The following is a 21,342-nucleotide window of genomic DNA, read 5'->3' on the forward strand; positions in this document are numbered from 1 at the left end:
TTAGTTTCCTTTCATGTATTTCACAAATCAGACATCTGTTATACAACTAGTGACTGTAAGTAAGACACAACACAAAAAAAATAAATGGACTGAAATACAGTGAATGAACATTTTAGAAAAAGCATTAAGCTGTCTTTTAATGGGTTCTACTTATTTGGCAACTCAACAAATTAAGGAGATTAAAAGATTAAAGCTTAGCTTCTTTACTTTTATCTCTGAATTTGTTCTTGATTATAACTGAAAGTTTTTAATATCAGCATAAATTAAAGACTTGTCTCTACATGATGACTTCTTACAAGCTTTCATTTTGTTCACAGCAAAGGGAATCCTAGGGCACTGTCCCAAAAATGAACTGTAACGAGAGTCTGAGTAATTTGCGCCTCTATTGGAACACCATTCTCTCTAGATTGGGCCAAATACCACCTTAGCCAAAAAGATAAACTAAGGTTATTAAAGCCTCTCACAAAAAACATAATATGATCTCAGTTTATAATAATAACAAGCAATTGTTATTTTCAAAATGGGATTACAACCCAGGTAAATATTTGCTCCCTATAAAAAAAAATTAAAAATCAAGTGTTGTTAAAAAATTATATTCTTTACTACAATTAAGGTAAAAATTTACAAAAGCGTTTCAGATTATACATGTGAAATTATTTGTAAAAAAGCTCAATCATGAAGTCAGATTCCCTCTTTGTTTAAACTAGATAACCACAAAGTACATATTCAAAGTATGTTACAATTTACTTAACTCATTATTTAGCCTACCATCTAGCCATTAATGACTCATATAAAAGTGAACTATCATACGTAACAGGTATTTCAGACACTCTTGACACATGTAAACACCAGCAAGAATTCCCTTCGGTAAAATCCATTCTCCAAAGTAGCTCCTTTTCTTGACAATTCATAGATCCAATCTTGCCTTTAATACCTTGAATACCTTGTTAATGACTGTATATATATATATGTATACACACACACATATCTATATCTATCTATATATATATATAACCAAAAAACCTCATGATTCCTGAATTTGAAGTTGAATAAAACACAACCTTCTTAGCCTGCTTAAAGAATTTAATTTTAATCTTGTGGTAAACTAGGGGCTAAAATTGCCTTTTAAAATGGACTTTGAGGCATGCGTATTTCTAGCTGAAAGATGTGCAGATTCACCATAAGAATAAAATCTCAGGAGAATTATGTAACTACAGGAGCGGGTGGAATAGGCTCATATTCAACCTTCTGTGCATCTCAAACTGAGAATAGGCTTCATAGATGGAAGATTCAGATAAGAAAGGCAAACTGAAGCATGTGCCCTGTAAATGTCTTAACAATCTGAGTTTGTAAAGAAGTTCATCTTATGGATGAAGAAAAGATGCATACCTTCTAGCAAGTTTGTGAAAAGCTTATACATGCTGGCTTGTAAAAATATTTATGGCAATTGTGGCATAAACACTTTTATAAGCCAGCAAATATTAGCTTTTCACTCTTTACAGATACATCAGCAAACTTGTCATGTAGGTAGACACAAACAAACATTTGAATGTAGAAGCTCTCTTTCCAAAGAATTTGGGGGGAAAAAAAAGATGAAGAATAGACACTTGTTAGAGCCATCCTCTACATGATATCAAAGCCCCACTATTAATCCTGACATTGTCTAGGTATCATCTTTTTTAAAAACAGTTTTGAAAACAAATCTATTCACTTAAACACTACTGTTTAGATTCCTGCTTTTATATTTTAAGGAATATAAGACATTTTTCAGGAAATCCAGCTTTCATCTTGGCCAATGCTTTTATGGATTATTCTGCAGTTACTTGAGGTGAGCAATCACAAAGCAAAACTCACAAAACAAAACCATGCAGAGTCAGGCCTTCTATGTCTGTGAGCCTACTATTGCTGTAGCAAGAGTTATAAAATATTTGTCCTTCTACAACAACAGCCTAATGAGTGCTTCTTTCCTAATCCATAATCACTATGCACGCATTGTTCCAACAGCCAGCTTTGAACAATTTGACTCTTAGGCTTCTCCAGCAAGAGCTTAAAAAACTTTCGCTCGTTTTATTCTTCTTTATTCTGCTACACAAAGGAAATTGCTGAGGTACATCAACTACTGGTTTGCTACAGACACTATCATGTGAAACTTGCTTACTCAAACAACAGGCTTTGCCTATGAAGTACAGAGCACAGAACCATGACATGTGGGATGACAACTTTGATGTACTCACAATGGGCGACTATGTCTCACTGCACAGTCCTAGCTCACGTTTAGATACACGCACACCCTGCCTGATGCAATCTAGTAGCAATCTAACCCTCACTTTTACAAGGGATTAACTTTCACTAAACTGATGGAAACAGTACCCTTTTAATAAATGAATGTTCTGCATTTCTTTTGTGAGAACTTGTAAATGGCTGTCTGGTTTGGGTTTTTTGGGGTTTTTTTTGGGGGTGGGGAAGGTTATCTTGTGTTTCAAAACTATTTTCCAGGTATACACTTGTAGAAAACAGGGCATACACAGATTTTGGCCCAAAGAAATTGCAAAAGTTTGCAAACAAGGAGTCATTATTTGACTTTATTCCTTTTTAGAGAGCTTTCCTATTACAAAACAATATCTGATAATATTTCAATGTCTGATAAGATTCCAAAATAATACTTTATTTATAAAATGTCTATCTTTGAAAAAATACATGGAAATTTTTAAACAAAATATTTGCAAAGATGCCTTTGCTATAACTAAATTATTCTTACTGTTCCAGTTTTTTACATGTAACATGAAGCCTTTTATCTTCACAAGAGCAGTGTGTGGACAAACTAACAACACATTCCAACAGACACTTAAGCATGACAGATGAGGAAATTTGTTTATATAAAAATAACTGAAATGCATCAACGGTCAAGATTAAGTTTTAGGCATTCCCTTTATTTTCCAGATAGAAAAGTACTATAAAATAGATTAAACTGATTAATCAAACTAAAAAAAACCAAAGCATCAATGTAAATAAAATAGACAGTTACAAAAGTCTAATTGAAAACTGTAGAAAAGGAGGATGCAAATTGTAACAATCATCCTTTCTTCCATGCTGGAAGTATTTGCTGTGCATGAGAAGTCAGCAATTTTCCTCCTCCTTCAGACACACAATAGCAAAGATAGAGCTTGAGCAATTTTCTAAAATAATTAAACAACAGGTGTATAGGTTGTCTTGTTTCTAGCCTTTTCGTATTGTTATTGTGCTACACTGAAAGCTTCTTACAGCTAGCACTTCACTATGTGCCTTTTCTTCCCAATGCAAAAAACAGTTTATTAGCTTGTGAAATATCTGCATGTTTTTACAAAGGTTGGTTCATGCAAAGAAATCAAAGTGAGCAACATAAGTAGAAAAATTAAACTTGTTTTTTACATTATTATTATGACAACTGTGTGAAGAAAAAAATGCTAAAAGAAAAGTTCTTTTATCCATACGTAAAGTGAAAAGTGTTCAGTCCTTCAGCAAATAAATGCTAACTAGCACATACAGTATTAACAAGTTAAACCACACTATGCTTTATTTCCCCTGTGAAATTGAATCATTCTGTTTTGCAAGGATTTCATATAACTTTTACTTTGCTTCTCACTTTTGTTCCTACCTCCCTCAACCATAACAGAGTTTCAGGTTTGAAAGATCCACAGCTTCAAAATACTGTAATTTTTCATTGCTAACTTGGTAAATTTTACACCCTCTAATCCTATTCAAAATATATCTTTCACCACACATGAATGAGAGAAACTTCACATGCCCTAAAGTTTCAGAAATCGAAGTTTACTTCAGTTATACCTGAGGTAATCCTATATAACATGTTGGGATGACTAGGACTGCAGCTAGGATTCTGTCATTCCAACAAAACTTATCTGAAAAGTCTGTAAAGCTCTGTGAATCATTTGGGAAATACATTCTTGGCTCCAGGTGGGTTTCAGATTGATAGTTGCTAAGTTTTAATTCCAAGTTTCCACAGGAATGGTTACTGTCTTTCATTTCTAAAGCTTTCACACTTTCCAGCATGAGACAGAGACTCTCTTCATGTCTTAACGCTTCCCAACAAAAGCTGAGAAAAGTTGTGCATCTTTATGACTGAAGACTTGCAAGAAGAGTTCAGACTAGTAACCACCAGTAAGGACAGCAGCACTGACCCCTGATCCTGCCCTGGGGTACCTAGAGGGACTAAATGGCCTCTCAAGAACTCTCCCAAAGCTACTTTTATGACTAAAAGATCAGTGACTAACTTCATACTTTCATACCAGATTACAAGATGACCTGAGTGTGCTGTGTACTGAGTTTGGGAGTTCTAAACAATACACCTTACATCCTGGCTTACTTGCATCAAAATAAAGGCTTCAGCCACCTCACAGCTGAATTGGAGCTGCCATAACTGGCACATCCAAGGGAACACGTCTTTTGGATAAGGGCTGTCCTGGGGCACTCTAACAGAACCAGAAAGGGAAGCAGACTGGAAGAAGAGGAAGAGAAGACCTGTGAAGGACCAATATGAAGGAGTCAAAACAGTAGGTTTGAAAATAAGTGAAAAAAATTGAATACTTGGGTTAGGGGTAGTAAAGATATGCTGGTGAAAGAAAAAAAAAACATGCATACTTCGGTTTTGATTGGGAAAACAATCTCCCTAAAGGGTTGTGGAAAAACGTTTGAAGATACAGAGGCAGAACAGTGGTGGTACAGCATTGAGGACGGAATAAGAAACTTTACCAAAAGTCAGCTTGAGAAGACTGTTTAAAGGCTTCTGCACATTCATAAGACCAAAACCTAGTAACCTAGTATAACATCAACAGTATGATTTCTGTCCTCATTTTGTATTTTTTTTTTCTGATTGGGGTGGGAGGGTATTTGTTCAAGTCAGTCAGCATAATTATAAGCCTCTCTAATCTACAGATTTATCCCTCATTAGTGAATTCAGCCTACTGATACTTATCCTAACAGAGGAAAGCTGTGAACTTCAATCCATGAATTAGCAGGATAAACTACAACAGCACCATCAGAGACCTCTGAGTGCAGCCTCTTAACAAGAATCTTTAGGACTTAACCCAAATTATTTGCCAGGATATTGAGTATGTCACATAAGGTGAAAGTAAACAGTCTTAATTCTGGATATTAAAAGTACTTGTTGCGCCACAGCCCTAAGCACTAGCTACAAAATTGAATATTTATCAATATTGCAACTTTGGTTAATTGTAAGCCAACTTCAGATCTTGTTCCTAGTAGTCTGGGAAGGTAAAGGAAGTCTGCAAGTCTAATTAAAGCATACACAAGGCGTTCTACAAATCACAAGGACAGCCTTACCTGAATGCATTTTACTTTTCCATATTCAGCTATATAGTATTACTTCATGAAATAATAGGTACAGTACTGAATCTAAAGCTAGTTAATTTTAAATTGCATAAAGAAAAAGATTATGAAAAAACATACATTTTTATTTCATTGTGATTTTCTACTTCCAGACCTTAGAAAGTTAGACAACTCAATTAAATTTACTAAAACAGCTCTTAGAGCCAAGAACACAAGGACGACAAAGGTTAGAAATGATGCCAAGGTTAAAAATAATGAAAGAGAAAACCAACAAAACCTAAGCAAGGAACACCACTCAGAAGACTGAGGGAAGATGAGATTGCTGGTATATGGAAGTCAGATGAAGTTCAGGGTAAAATAAATTGATCAGGGGTTCTCGCTTACCTTTCTATGAAGCCTAACTGCCTCTAAAAGACTTAGTTTCACCTTCCAAGCTCTAACAAGTTTTAAACAATAGATAGCTGCCTTCCATATAAAACTAATTTAACTTAAGCAAGTATGAATTTTTTTATTTATCATTATTTAAAAAAAATCTTTTCTCTAAAATAACAATAAATTCTGAATAAAGAAGCTGCACAATAATAAGTTGAAACATTTTTCAAAGAGAACATGATCCTCCCTCCCAGCCTCCATTTTTTATAGATCCACTCTAAAGAAATCACAGCAGAGTAAGGTAACATCAGGTCTGTATGGCCTGGGACAAAGGCTAATCTGGAATTAAAACAGATAATATGACTTATATAATATGGGGCCGCAAAGAGGACAAAACCAGATGCATACTTATCTGTAGTTATTAAGATTATTAATATCTTGATTATCTGCTTTAAAACATCTGCTTACCTACATCATGCAGAGGAACTAAGAAAACAAACAGAAAACATACCTGTATCAGAGAGAGATCCTCAAGCTGCAACCTGAAGAGGTAGTTTCTGGGGTTAAAAAAAAAAGTAGATAAAGATTAATTGTTACTAGTGTTTAAGTAAAAAAAAATCCTGTTATTAGTAACTAAATAAAAACATGACTAATGAATATAAAAGACAGGAAAAAATTAAAAATTAACTTTAAGTAACAAAAAACAGATAACAAAGAGGTGAGTAAATTTAAACTTTAAATTTAAATATTTGCAATATTCACAAATTATCTGTAGTATTACAACCATGTAACTGGTAGAAGTGTAATCCAAATTAAAATTAGGCCACATTTTTTGAGATAATAATTCTAATTCTTTCCAAAGAGGTATGAAATATTGTTAATGGGCACAGATGGTCAGGACCTGTAGTTTACATCTCTATCAATTTTTTAAATTGAGTCAGGGGAGTGGGGAGGGGGGAACAAAAACAAACTGTGTCTAAAAAACTAAAAACAGTTTTTTCAAAGCATGTATCTCAGAAACACAACCACCATCATGGCCAGCTTTATTTATGGACTCTGGCGTGCAGCTATGTGTATTTATTTATTGACTCTGGTACATATATGGTCTACTTAAATTGTGGATGTACAGGGATCAGGCCACTAGTCTTTCCTAGGAATATTGCTAAAGGGAGGTACTCAAAATGCAAGAGGCTGGCTATTAAATGAAAGAATTCAGGAGAAAGTAAAATAAAGACAGAATATTTGTTATTAGCACAGATAAATCACCACAAAGAAATAACTAAAATACTTGGTTTTGAGTCATGAAGAGACCTGAAGTGGGCAAAAAAAGAAAACAGTACATTGCAGGACAACATTTACGCAAAGCTTCATCCACAAGCTATGTGCAAGCTGACTTGAAGACTTTCACTGAAACATCAGGAAGCAATGCATATAGTCTTTCTTAACCATCTACACTCTCTCTGTAAGGCCAAAAAATACCTTCACACCTGCAAAATATCTTGCTCAAAAACAATCAGCAGGAAACATAAATACTCAGTCTGCTCCTCATCTCATTGCATATAAGCTTCCATCGGCCATCATTCATTGTGCTTCTTTCACTCCAGATATCAAAAGTTAAAGAAACCTACAACTTCACTGCTGTTGCAAATCTTTTTTTCCACTTACAGAAGCAGAACAACTTTTTTCTTCCAGAGAGACCGAACTGCATCCTCAGCAGGTATAAACTGTTTTCTTAACTCAGTGGTATCAGACTCACAGGAGTGGCACATAAATGCCCCATCTCACTCCACAAATAAATGCAGCCTCTGTTGCAGAATATATGAACAGACAGTCTGGTCTCACGCTGTTAGTTTTCGGGTCACTATTTAGCATAGTGTCATGTCAATCTTTAGGCGTACTTAATCTTGAGATAGCTACTGAAAATTTCTCTTTGATGTGTCATTTTAAGACAGATTATCAAATTATTAATGTCATTTTATGGTCTTTCATCCTGACATCATTTCAGCTTTATTAAAAAGTAAGCTATTGTCCCAAATTTTTAAAATTCTAAATTAATAAATACATAAACACAATGTCAGCCTGAAGAAAAACAGAGGCTGAAAGTTTTGTGGGGTTTTTCTCCTAGAAAATGAGATTTGTATCCTATGCAGTAGAGCACAATGCTTCTACCCACCGATATATCCAGTGTGGAATTAGAAATATTGACCCTGTAAGTGTTAGGGAGACTAAAATGTCTATATTCATGTGAATGAGCCAAGAGCCAGAGCTAATTAGTGTACATTTTTCAACTTCCTGTGTCTGTCAATAACCAATTCAAATATTTTCAGCTTCATAAAGCCATCAGAAAGAAAAAGGAATAAGGAGAAAAGCGATGTGCAAGACATAGTAAAAGCGTTACACCTTAGCAACATAGAGGTAGACTGGGCAAATGGACAGCACAGAGTGACTGCGACTACATAAATAATGCTAGGACAAGTGGCAAACTAGCATTTGGAGAGCAATCAGAGCTATTCCTACCTAAATGTGCCCACTTCAGTAAAACTTTCAGGACTACATTTAGCTCTACAAATACAATAGTTTAACATTCTAAGATCTGCATCTCTAACATGCGAGAACTCATTCAGAAAGGACATAAATGAGAAAAATCTAAAAAAAAAAAATAAGCGTGACAGTAAAAAAACACACTGGAAATATGGTATTAATAAATCTTGTAGTCAAAAGAAAAAGTCAATGCCAATTTTCATAATATGTGCAGAGCCATTTTGCTGCTCAAGAGATAGGTGACAATACTTTTTTCAATAAGTTATTGAGATTATGCCCTGGATTGCCGTTTTTCAACCTCTGTTTAGCTTTATTCTAGTGCATTTATGCTTTGAAGGCACCAAAGGATGTGAAATAAAAATGACCAAGTACATTTCTGAAGCATAGATACAGACCTGTTAATATGTAGGCCTGTCTCTTGTCCAAATATGGTGCTAATAAAAGCAAGACAAATACAACTTTACATGCTGGAATTAAACTGATTTGACACCGGTGGTAATTGGTAAATTTGTTTCCATTTGGTGCTTAATTAATGAGGAAAGCAAATATGTTACATAAATCTGCAAACAGAAGGACAATGTAATGAGAAGAAAACACAACTAACTCTGAGATAAAGCAGCATCCTGTATTCCTCCAGATAGCCAGCAGGCAATAAGCATTTTGCTTTACATTCACAGCACTGAACAACTTTTCTAGCTGAACTATGATAACTAAAACCTGTTGATCAAGAGTCTGCTCAAACTCAATGGCAAAGACTTCCACTGCTATCAGTGGGAAATGAATTAAACACCACAAAAAGCATGGTCCAGTCACCTCCTTGATGACAATGTATTTTGATCTATTGCAGTAAGTATATTCAGTATGACTACTGATAAAAGTATAAAACTAATCTTCTGTATGTTCCTAATACTAATCTTCTGTATGCATGGACACAAGTCCATGTCAAACATCAACTGAAAACGCATGAAGATTCAAAAGGATAGCATGTTAGTAACGGTTGTTAAATCCAGCAGTTTACCCTTTTCTTTGTGAAATGGCAAGCATGTGAACACAACAACAATAAATACTGTTGCATTAAACACAGACATGAATTAGAAGAATGTTAAGGTGGCACATACAGTTTAGGAAAAAGCATTATAGATTAAGCTTTTGAAAAAAACTCATAAAATAGCAAAAAAAACAACAACACACCACGCCAAGCCCCCATATGCATCTGCAGGTGAAAGCCTGAATCAATAAACAGAAACTCCTGGAAATAAGCCAGTAAAAGATTCCTTCCTGTACACTTCTTTCAAGAAACTATTTCACATGAAAGAAGAAAATTTTATTCAATTTACTGGAAGGAAAAAATATTAAGACTGAAAATGAAAAGTATAAGCTCTGTAAGAATCAACTATTAAGCAAAAAATCACGATTCCACAACCAAGATGGGAAAGTTCTGGGTAAAAGCCAATTCTAGTTCTGCAATGTAGTAAAATCAGCAATTGGAGATTAAAAAAAGGAAAAGAAATAAGAATAGGAGGAAAGGAGATAATCAATATAAATAAAAAACTATGATATAGAAAATTCATTTGGTTATATTAAGATATGATAGGAAAAATATGTGAAAAAGCTAAGAATGATACACTGGAAATAAAAGAAAACTAATCAAAGTGGTCTAGTTGAACTATTATATGAAAATGGTCAAATTACAATAATGAAAAGCAGAATGGTCAATAAGTATTTTTTTGTCTGCATTTTGGAGGAAATAGAAGTCTCCACAAATGATAATAATGAAATAAGTAGCTTACTGATAAATGCTAAAGATGTGAAAACAGCATATACAGAGATGAGTATTTTCAAACTAGCAGGTCATGCTAATTCAACCTAAAAATTACGGTGAAGTGATTTTTGGTCCTCTTATTGCTCTTTTTTAATATTTTCTAAAACTACAGGCATTCTTAAGGAATGAAACACTAACCATGTTTTATTAACATTCAAAAGGGCAAAAAGGAAGACTCAGGTGATCATAGGCTGACCAGTGAGACACTGAGCTTGGCAAACAGAATAAGAAAAAGACTACTGGAGTTAATTAGGAAAGAATCCCATTATAAATTAAATTAATCCACTCAAAGGTCCTGTAAAATCTGATTTCCTTCTCTGATGGTTGCTCCTCAGGATTAGCAAATCTTACCACATTCACTTCCCTGTGGCTCCACATACAGCCTCAGCAGTAACTAGAGATCCTAGAACACAGCACTCTTGCACAGACATCCAATAACAGCCAGGCATCACTTCTATGTATTTCTTTCCATGGGCTTCTCCAGGAAAAGCAGAAAGGCACCAGTGGCCTGTCTCTGCAGCTCTGGAGCTCACCCTCCTCCTGAAGTCCCATCATGCCATGTCATCTCAAACGTGCATTACCATCTTCTCCTGTTGGCCCCTGCTTCTCACACACAGCACCCAAGTTTCCTGGTTGGAGATGGCCTCAGAATATTTGTCACCTGTGCACCTCTGATGCATGCAGATCAAGGCTTTTCTGAATATTATGCTTTAGTCCAGATAAGCTTGTGAGCTTACTCAGCTATTTATTTAGTAAGTTGTTGCTGAGTTCAACTTTATCCTGAAATATCACCTCATCCAAAACATTAACCCTGTATTTCATAACTGTGGCTGACCAAATCTTTAATACTTTTTAATCTTGCAAAACATACCTCAACGTACATGCCCTCAGTTTTTACATTTGGCCGATATGGCATACACTGTACAGTACCCATCCACATAAACAGCCATGCAAATCCTATGTGGTCTTGTTACCATTTCATTTTTCAACATATTAATATCCTGTTTCTTTTCAAGATTAATTTGAAATTAAATTTAAATGCTGCTGTTATATCTCCTCAAAAAAAAAAAAAAACAATAATGGGAATGGGCTTAAATAAACAGAAATTTTAGACAGTTCACACCTTTTGTGGCCTCTTTTCCTACAGTAATCAACTTTGGCACATAAAGTTTGCTTGAGGTGGGTTTTTTTTTTGGGGGGGGGGTGGAGGGAGAAGGTAAAGAGTCTAAGGTAGGCAAAGTTTGGACTTATTTTTATTTTATTATTTTATTAAGAAAAGAAACTGCAACAACAAAATCATCCAAAATTATATAAGTGATCGCATTAATGCTAAAGGTACTTAAAGGAAGGAGATACTAAACTTGATGACCCACATTTTCAAAGCCAGCCTTGAATTTTTGTCCTGTGACCATGCTGTAGTCCTCTGGTAGAGCTGTTAGTTTCCAACAGAGCCCTTCCCTTCAGAGAAAGCCCGCTGTACATGGGAAATTTGTAAGCAGGATGCATACGAAGGTCAGCACATGATGTCAACATATCTCCATATAAAACACAATCTTGCTTCCATCAAATTTTGAGAGGTGAAGGTCATGTGCACAGTATGCATCATTGCACTGTTAAATTTTCTGATTGTACTCTTGGAATTAGGACTGAGACCCATATGCCTACCTAGCATCAGAGCAGCCCTCTCACAAGATGAGTGCAGCCACTCAAGTGCATCCACAAGGGCGCTGTAGTAACTTATGCAAGTCACCAATGTTTCAGAGGCAGGGGAGAGTCCTTCACAGACCTGACTGCTGCTCCAGGTGGTATCTCTCTAGGACTTCTTTCATACCATGGTTATCAGCCTCTGACCAGCTGGTAGCTCCCTGCCCTGCATTTCAGTGCCATAAAGGCCCACACAAGTAGACAAATTCAGCAAGGACCAAAGTGCTGGTGATGTAGGACAGAAACCCTATGTTTGGACTAACATTCGTTGCAGAAGAAAGGAACAGCTAACTGACATGAGAACTCAGTCTAACTAGGAACCAAGAGAAGGCATAAGTTGCCATATTCTGCAGCAGGACATGTACTACTACTAGCACAGATCAAGCGTGTATACATTAAGTCATGACTTCAGCTGAAGACAGGTACCTTTAGAACACCACTCATCTGATAAAATTTCTAAAGATGGCTTACACTGAAATAGCAGTGTTCTCTGCCAAAGAAGTTCCTATTACCCCTGCCATTTCTCTTTTCACCTTACCTCAAGTCAACTCCAGGGCTCCTCTGATGATGCATCATGCTAGTTCCACTAATTAAAATGGCAAGACATTAAATCAGCACAAGAAAACAAGTAGTTTTTGTGGGGTTAGTGAATTGACTAGTGTTACTCTGCAATCAGACTGTTACCAGACCTGGTGCAAAGGAAGAGAAAACTGCATAGCTGAACAAGGCATGAGCAGGAGAGGTACAAAGCATTAGCTTATAAGAATATTTAGGAACCCATTAGCAAGGTAGGAAAGAGAAGCAGTAGGGGGAGAAAGACCTTCCCTCTTTCCACAGCAATAGGATGGTAATTCCTCTTAGATTTAACATTAAACCATACCTTAGATTAGATCAGATCAATCACTGGAAGGACAGACATTGATTACCCTGAACCAAGTGTTAAATGAGCAATAAAACCCAGATGGATATTCAAAGAATATAGCACTAATTCCTGGTGTCTGTATATTCTCCCAATATGTAGCGCTCAGAGCATCTCATTAACAAGAAGCTCTCAGATTCTCCTGCCGGGAGCAGACAACAGCAAGAAGCAAACCTGTACAGTTATTTATTCCTTTATTAGATATTCTTAAACCACTGTTAATGAATCCTTTAATTTGCCTTTCTGTTATTATGGCAAGTAGTGGTAATGGTTCAAATTAACGTTCCCAAACACACATCTAATTAAGTGAAAAGACATACTGTTACAGTCCTTCATCAGCAAGATAAGGAGTGACTGAGGCAATAAGCCATCTCAAAGCAAGTTTAATTAACTTGCAGGAGAACATACAGGAGAAAGCCACCGTTACTAGGATGCTCTGTGTAAAAAATAATGTAAGATATGTCTAAATATACATTATCCAATTAAAAAAGTTGAATAGCTTTGAGACCCATTTCTGATAAGTAACTATATAATTTTAAAGTACAGCTGAACTAGCCCAACTTGAAATTTAAAAAATAAACTACCACATATTAAGAATGAACTCCAGCTAGGCTCCTACCAGTTCATAATTTCAAGCACAAGAGGCTTGGGAAGAGGGTGATTACTTCATTTTTCCTTTAAACAAACAAATTTCTTCTGACATAATTCTTCTTGCATGGTCTGAATAAAATCATGAAGAAAAAAAATTAAAAAGTCACCAAAAAAAAGAGAAAAAAGAATGGATTAAAAGGAAAACGTAACTAATTATTTTGAACCTCAACATTTTTTCTCCAACCTACTGGGTTTGAGACATGCTTCTAGTTGACTCTCATTTTACCAAAATGGCTGGAACACTTTTAACAATTTTTGATTTATAAAAACTAGAGCTGATAAGTGTTTAGTGCATTGTCAGGGAAGGAGGAAGAAAAAAAGGCAATGCACAATTTGCTAGGGCAATTCAGACACCGCTGTAGCCTTCCCTTGAGCTGGTCTTTTCCCCCCTCAATTGACCTTTCGAAGAGAGAAACAAAGAAAAAGCTGCAGGACATATGGCAAAGCGCTCCCACATAGGAAAAGAAGGCAGGGTTGTTCCTGGGGAAATCCATGAATCTCCACGCTTACTGGCATTTCAAAATACAGAAATCATTATCATATTTGATTAGTTGCTAAGTCAGTCCACTAAATAACACACAGAGAAATATTCACCTGAATATTTTATCAGGATTTATCAGAATAAGATAAACAAGCAGTCTCTCATTTCCTTGAGCTTACTGAGGAGCTAATGCCCTGAGAGTAATCCTACGCTGACGCCACTTAATTATAAAAGTAAATTCTGCCTTGCCATATGGGTTTTTTTGAAGAAAACAAATTAATTCCCTAGAAGGTTTCAGATTGCAAGAGAACTCATTCATTTTTATCTGCCAAGTCCTATGTGATGTTAAGAACAATGCCTGGGGCAAATGTTAAAGATAGTTTCAGGGGAACATAGCTACATTGGCCTGTGTCAAAAGCCAATAGTCTTCGTAAAGTACTAACAACTGTTTTACACCCATACTGAATTTTCTCTGTAGAGTGTTTCTCATTAATCTATTTCTTTTTTTTTTTTTTCATTTTACATGTATGTATAATCTCAAACAACTTAGCACATACCTATTAAGGAAAAAAGTTCCTTTTACATTAAATCTAGACCCAATTGACATAACACTGAAAAATCTGTCACATTCTTCAAATGAAAACTTTAAAACCCAGCAACCATAATAGAAATCATTCTTCTTTGCTTAATTCAGCTTCATAAATTGAACTGTAATCTTCACTTGTCTTCACTATGCACTTTGGGCTGTTTGATCAAAGTAGCACAAGATTAATTTCTCTCTCTGCCTTTTCCCCTGACTGTCCCCATCCCCTTCACCCCACTCCCCCCTTTCTCAAAGCTATCTAAATGAACTTTTCTACACAGACAATTTGTGCAAAAGCTCCCACGCAAGCCAGGCAACTGTAGTTTGTTACTGAGATCCAGACTAACTCATCAGTCATTTTAGAAGATATTCCTCTCCCTCTGAAGCCCTCGCCAATGTTACACATATATGTCCTTTTGCACAGCAGATTGACAGAAGACCAAATGACACTGGTTTAAAACAAAAATACTACAACACTTACGCTTCAGATCCAATATATGTTATTAAGCAGACCTGTTACACTGGAAGGCGTTAATGATTGTCAGGTGATTCTGACACAAAACCAAGTGCAAGCCTCATTAAAATTGAAAGTTGTGCTATCTCCTTTTACAATTAAAACAGGAGGTATAATTGAACCTGTACTGTATAGCAATATTCAGAAACTAAAGCAGTCGGTATTAAAAGGCATTGGACTTCATGGTAGGAAACATGTATGAGTGTGACATAAGAAATAAAGACACTCCCCACAGTTGAGGTACAGAATTTGTGAGGAATTTGAAAGGTGAACAACAAAATGGACTGCAGTTACTTGTTTCTACTGTGTTCAGAGAAACATGGCTGTGCACACTCTAGAAATAAACCAGACTGAGCCAAAACCAAACTTCATTGGGATCAGCAGCCTCTCTCCCTAACGGGGGTGGTGGGAGAGGGAAAGTTGGGGGGGGTGACTCCAAATCTTAGGCAGCTCCTCAGCACAAGGGAAATACCAGTGCCAGGGTGGATTGGGTGATTAAAGTGAAGATGTGTACTAGTATTGGAGTAGTAACATTCGTAGATCACTGGAGATGGTGTAAAGAAACTGAAAAAAGGCTAGGAGACTCCAACTTAATCAATTCAAGACCTATAGGAGAGCTGGACATTTTGCAGAACAAAATAAAATATCAGCTAAAGACTTCTCACAAGGACTGGAAGACAACCTGCAGAGACAAGGAGAGGCACAGATAAAATTGTAAAAAAAATCTATTTTTGCACAGCAACTATGGAATGCCCGCAGACATCAAAAGACCACCATTATTTCCCAAACTGGATGAGCAAGACTAATCTTAGCAATACAGGACTAGTAATTACCTTCCTGGTCATTGCCTGCTGTGGCAAATTCTAGTGAATAATATCCCTTTCATATATTTAGAGATGTCTATCTCAAAAATATTTCTGTTCTTGTTTTGTTCGCACTGGTAAAATGGGACAAAACTCATTGTTTCTTGACTAAATTACCCATGGCCTACTTAAACGGATTTGGTTTTCTGCCAACACTACTGTGTAGTTTATACAGCTATTTCCTTCCCTAGATGTACCTGCTGATGGATTTACGGGCAGCCCTTCCCTACATCTCTTTCTAATTTCGGTTAACCTTGTTTAAGCATATATAAACAGAACAATACACACTAGTACAGTTTAAAGTCTCCCAAGGACCTTGTGCAACAATATCAATAATTCTCTGTCACTACAGGAGACACCTTTTGAGGCATCATGGGATCATATCTGTCTTTTTACATAGCTACGTGACATTGGCAGCTCCCAATGGGAATCCAGTCTGGATCCAAGCTGGAATCTTCACTACCTTGCTTATTAAGACAAGTCATGAACCTCTTTAGAGGCTGCAGAACTTCAAAAATGGAACAGAATCACCTGCAGTAAATATCAGTGATGGAAAAGAGATTTAACAATTTCCAATAGTGTCAAATTTTCTCAACACTATTTTGTTTGGTTTCTAAGACAGAGAAATTTGGGGGAAGAGTTCACTAAACTCCACAAAGTTGAAAAAAATCAATTATAAACTTAAGCTGAGCCAAGACACAGCTCCCAGCTGTGAAAATCATTCCTCTGGTTTAGAAGAACACCATCTTACTACAGCAGAAGCCTAGAGCTGTAAGCATCACCCCGTGTCTTTGTCTGGATGGTGGACAAGTAAATCATAATGGGAGTACTTCTCTTGGCAGTGTAAATGGAGTAATCAAAGTTTATTTGTAGCTTTGTCATGTGCCACATCACACATTTCTCTTCTCTATCATTGATTGGGTAGTGAAGAGAAAACCATGTTAGAGGGCTAAAAATTATCATTTTCACAACTGAACAGGAACTTTTAACTGTTCAGATCTTACTGAAATCACATGGCACATAGTTATTAGTTTTTCAGTACTGAAGTGTTAGTACAAGAAGATAATAAAAAAAAATTGTTGGAATATTCTAAGAGAAATAACTATATATCAAAAGATATTTCACCAGGGAGGCAGAATTAACAGAGCATTCTCTTCACTGTCTTTAAGAAACCACATTTATCACTTAGGACAGAAAATGAATTCTTCTGACAGCTCTTCAGATATGTGAATCCTGTGAGGCAGATGTGCAAGAAACTTTTACTAAAATTTTATCCGCAGGCCATAGCACAAGTATGGTAATATTAATGCTCTCTTCAGATAGCCCTGGGTGAAAGGTAACTACAAACAGTGTGTTAAGCAAAAAAAATTGTCAGCACAGCCAGTTGAGTCTATGAAAAGCTGCAAACACCACTCCTGCAAACAAGCAGAAAACTCGACATCATATTCACAGTGAATTAATTCTACATGGTAGTGGGGACTACATACAAAAGGTGCATAATCAGTAAGATCAACACTTGCATATTTGGGACAACAGCACCCTGACAACTGGTTGCTAGTCTCTGAATCTATGACTCCATGACATACAATGACTTTCACCATATAGTCTGGCACAATGCTTCAAGAAGAGAAAAATATGTAGTGAAAAGGACATACTAATATCAATAATATGTACAATTACAGAAACCCGCTGGCAAGTGCAGTCATTCTAAAGTGAGGTCTCCATGGCCAAACACAAAAGCGCTGTGGAAAATCTTAGAATTTAGAATGGAAATGCAGAATGAAGAAAGGAAAAAATACAAGAAATTCTATGAATGAATAATAGCCAGCTATACTGGACTGTGGAAAACAAAGATTTCTGTTGTGATTATAAAAATACTGAATATTTTTAATTTTGCAATTTTAGCCAGAACGAAAGATATGAAGCTCTGAAGCAGCATTAACTTAAAGAGAAACCAAATGAATCCTATTGCTTTTACTGTATTGGGTCTTTTGCAAAAGGCAGAATTGGCAGGTGGCATTTTTTCATAGTCACTGACTATTCAACAAAATCATCCAAAGCTTATCCCATAGTGATTCAAAAGACTTCATCAAAAGCACAAGTTTAAATGAGCATATTCTTTGCTGAGATTTGGAGCCCAGATGAACAGTATGAAGAAAACAAAGAGAGGAGGGAAAAAAATAATTTTTTTCATCAGTTATTGAGATCTATACAGTGTGCATCGACCGAACACACAATTCCATGGGCTTGAGGGGCTCAGACAGCTCTGACTTACGCTGGCTGTCTTTACAGAACAGCGCCAGTTGACAACCTCATGCCTCATTTCATTTGGCAGCTTACAGAACAGAAAAATCAACATGAGTGCACAGGATATTCCACTTCAGGTGGGCCAGATTCATATACATATCTCCACACTCAGAAAATTTTGTCCCTGTAGCTAAGCAACTTCCATTGGCACACAGAAAAAAAATTTCCTCGCAGCACATTTTATGACTCTGTATTTTGAACCTCGTTTTCAACTAAAAAACAAATTGGGAAACAGAAGTATATTCCAATGCTAAATCTAACAGAAAAATGAAGTGACTAGAACTTCATTAATTCAAGAGTAAAATATATTCAGAAGGAAGATTTAAATAATAAGTTTAGATGGTTAAAATTTTTTGCCAACCAAAATGCTTTACTATACTTCCTATGCTAAGAGAAGTAAAAATGGTGTTCAAGGACTGTCACTGCTTCAATGTTGACACCTAAGACAGTGTCACTGTTGATCACAGCTTGCAAAGCACTGTTCTACTGTGCAAAAATTATGATTATCACCAACTTTACCACTAATTCTGCAGTCTTTAACAGATCGTTCCTGGCATTGTACTGAATAATTATTAGAATCATCCAAGTACAAAGAGCTGTACTGTGTAGCCAAATTTGGGATCATCATAAGTTTTGTGCTATGGTAACTTTTGTCACATTGTCATACAGCATCTGCTTGTTCTACTGCATGCATCCAAAGTTTGAGAGTACCTCCAGGAAACTTTTTTTAAAAATGAGAACAAGCCATTAGGATCCTTGATACCAGGCAATCCATCTTTTAACTTTGGTCAGGAATAAGAGAAATAAACATACATAATGTTCAGTTCAGCGGGTCTGGAAGGTAGGGGAGTCACATGAGAGGAAGCTGATGTTAGAATTTGGCTCAGTATTACTTATCAACAAAGAACAAAATTCAGTCTGACGCAACATGAAAAGAAAAAAAGATTTCTCACCTTGCTCCAGCAATAAGCTCTTTTTGTCCTGGGTCAAACGTTAACTGTGAGAAGTCCACAGCATCTTCTGCTCTGAACATACGTAACCAAGGGACAATTTCTAAAAACAATCAAGAAATATGACTGTTACTGTAAATGTCATAGTTGTAGTACATCAGGTAGCCAACATTACATTTGCAGATACTGTGGGGCTGCAAGTTTTCTCAGTATGGCCCTCTAAGGAAACATAGGAGACTTTTACCACTATACCACATAATTTACACTACAGGCCTGTAAAATATAAAGAGGAGTCACCCAATACACGCTTGAATGAAGTATTCAAATTTTGGTCTGATTTATAAGCCAGATGTGGTTTTCCTCCTTAGGTAAAGCAGAAAATACCACAGTATAACTGCAACTCACTGGTACATACTCAAGTGAAGTCAGATTAATTTTCCATGCATCAGAAGCAGCTGAGGACTAAGGGTTTGGTTTTTTTCTTTGTTCTTTAAAAAAGGACCTGATCAAGTGGAAAACAATGAGAAAAACAAGTAAATTTGACTTTTCATCATTTTCACAATAAAAAGGTTGAGACATGAGGGATGAAAAAGGGAAAATGCTTGACATCCATGTGAACTTTTTGGTTTTTTAACCTGCCTTTCTTAGACCAATTTAGTGCTACATAAAACTGGACAGACAAGTGGGTGAGCTGCTGAAAATCAGCAAGGAGCGTTACTTGTACCCAGAATATGAATCTATTCCTACTTTCAAAGTTAAACACACATAAATAACTGCACACCAAATCCTTAAATGTTTGCATTATTAGTAGTTCATTTTGCATTCATATCACTAGCTGGATACACAACAGTGCAGCTATACGAACACAAACATTGTTCTGGGAACACAGCATGAATTTTATTTATTTATTTACTTATTTATTTTTACACAGACATACAGAATAGATAAAATTGCTATAACAATATAAATAGTTCTTTTAAAAAAGTGCAGTTGTACAAAAGCCTCACTCTCTAGAGTTTCTCTCCCAATTCTCACAATATTGAAGCATTTTTCTTATTTTTTTTTTAATGTAGTTACAAAGCAGTGGTCCAGAATATATGTGAAAGGTGAAGAGGGCTATGTATGTAAGGCACAATGGCTGTGGAACTATTTGAAGACTACAGATGTGAAACATTCACAGAATCACAGAATGATAGCGGTTGGGAGGGACCTCTGGAGATCATCTAATCCAACACCCACCCCCCACCCCCCTGAGCAGGTTCACCTAGAACAGGTTGCACAGGAATGCGTCCAGGCAGGTTTTTGAATATCTCCAGAAAAGGAGACTCCACAACCTCTCTGGGCAGCTTGTTCCTGTGCTCTGCCACCCTCAAAGTAAACAAGTTCCTCCTCATGTTTAGATGGAACTTCCTATGACCAAGTTTGTGCCCGTTACCTCTTGTCCTGTCACTGGGCACCACTGAAAAAAAGACTGACTCCATCCTCCTGGCACCCACCCCTTCAATATTTATAAGCATTGATAAGATCCCCTCTCAGTCTTCTCCAGACTGAAAAGACCCAAGTCCCTCAGCCTTTCCTCATAAGATGTTCCAGTCCCCTAATCATCTTTGTAGCCCTTTGCTGTACCTTCTCCAGCAGTTCCCTGTCCTTCTTGAACCGTCAATAAACAAAGACAATAAAAAGACCGAAGGTGAACACATGGTCATGACCATTTAGAATAGAGGGTCAACACCAACCCCCCTGAGAGTGCCGTGGCAGTGTAATTTTTGATACTGGTATCATCAGTTGCAGCTGAGGTTACCAACACCCATGCTTTGCTCATTAACATATTTTTCCTTCTGCAAATATCTGGGTTGAAATAACCCATGTTTGGTGCCTGTTTCAGGATGATTTGTTCCTAATTTTAATATTAAAGTTTTAGCACAACTAGGTCATCCATTTCTAAGGAGAGGGCACAGGAGAAAAATGTTATTCTGTGTCAAAACGTGTTCAGTCATTGCAGAGAACCATTAAAAGCACTGTGCAGAAGCTGTAGCATCGTATACTTTGGAAAAACAGATGGAACTGTGCAGTAGAATCACTTGGGTGTCACAAAACTAACTTCCACATTTTTAATGACAGCCTGTATGCATCAGGGCAATTTCAGGCCTGTAATGCCAGTTTGTACATGTTCTGCAGAACTTGTAGCTGAATTCACTGTTGATTCCATCTGCGCTTGATAGGTTCTCAAATCAGGGTCTGAACACTGGGCGGGAAAGGGGATAGGACCGCATATTAGATAACTATGAATAC

At 36.5% G+C, this 21,342-nt stretch overlaps 1 protein-coding gene across 1 annotated transcript in view; it reads right to left on the reverse strand.

The window, feature by feature from the left end:
• Positions 1-21,342, reverse strand: part of SEMA5A (semaphorin 5A) — a 345,320-nt gene that overhangs the window by 194,796 nt on the left and 129,182 nt on the right. The window contains exons 4-5 of the mRNA XM_059836141.1: positions 19,054-19,153; positions 6,227-6,272 (exon numbers count right to left, since the gene is read on the reverse strand). Coding sequence (XP_059692124.1) covers positions 6,227-6,272; positions 19,054-19,153 — 146 coding nt within the window. The remainder of the gene's footprint in view (positions 1-6,226; positions 6,273-19,053; positions 19,154-21,342) is intronic.

The sequence above is a fragment of the Gavia stellata genome, chromosome 3 (genome assembly GCF_030936135.1).
Source record: "Gavia stellata isolate bGavSte3 chromosome 3, bGavSte3.hap2, whole genome shotgun sequence".
Classification (NCBI taxonomy): domain Eukaryota; kingdom Metazoa; phylum Chordata; class Aves; order Gaviiformes; family Gaviidae; genus Gavia; species Gavia stellata.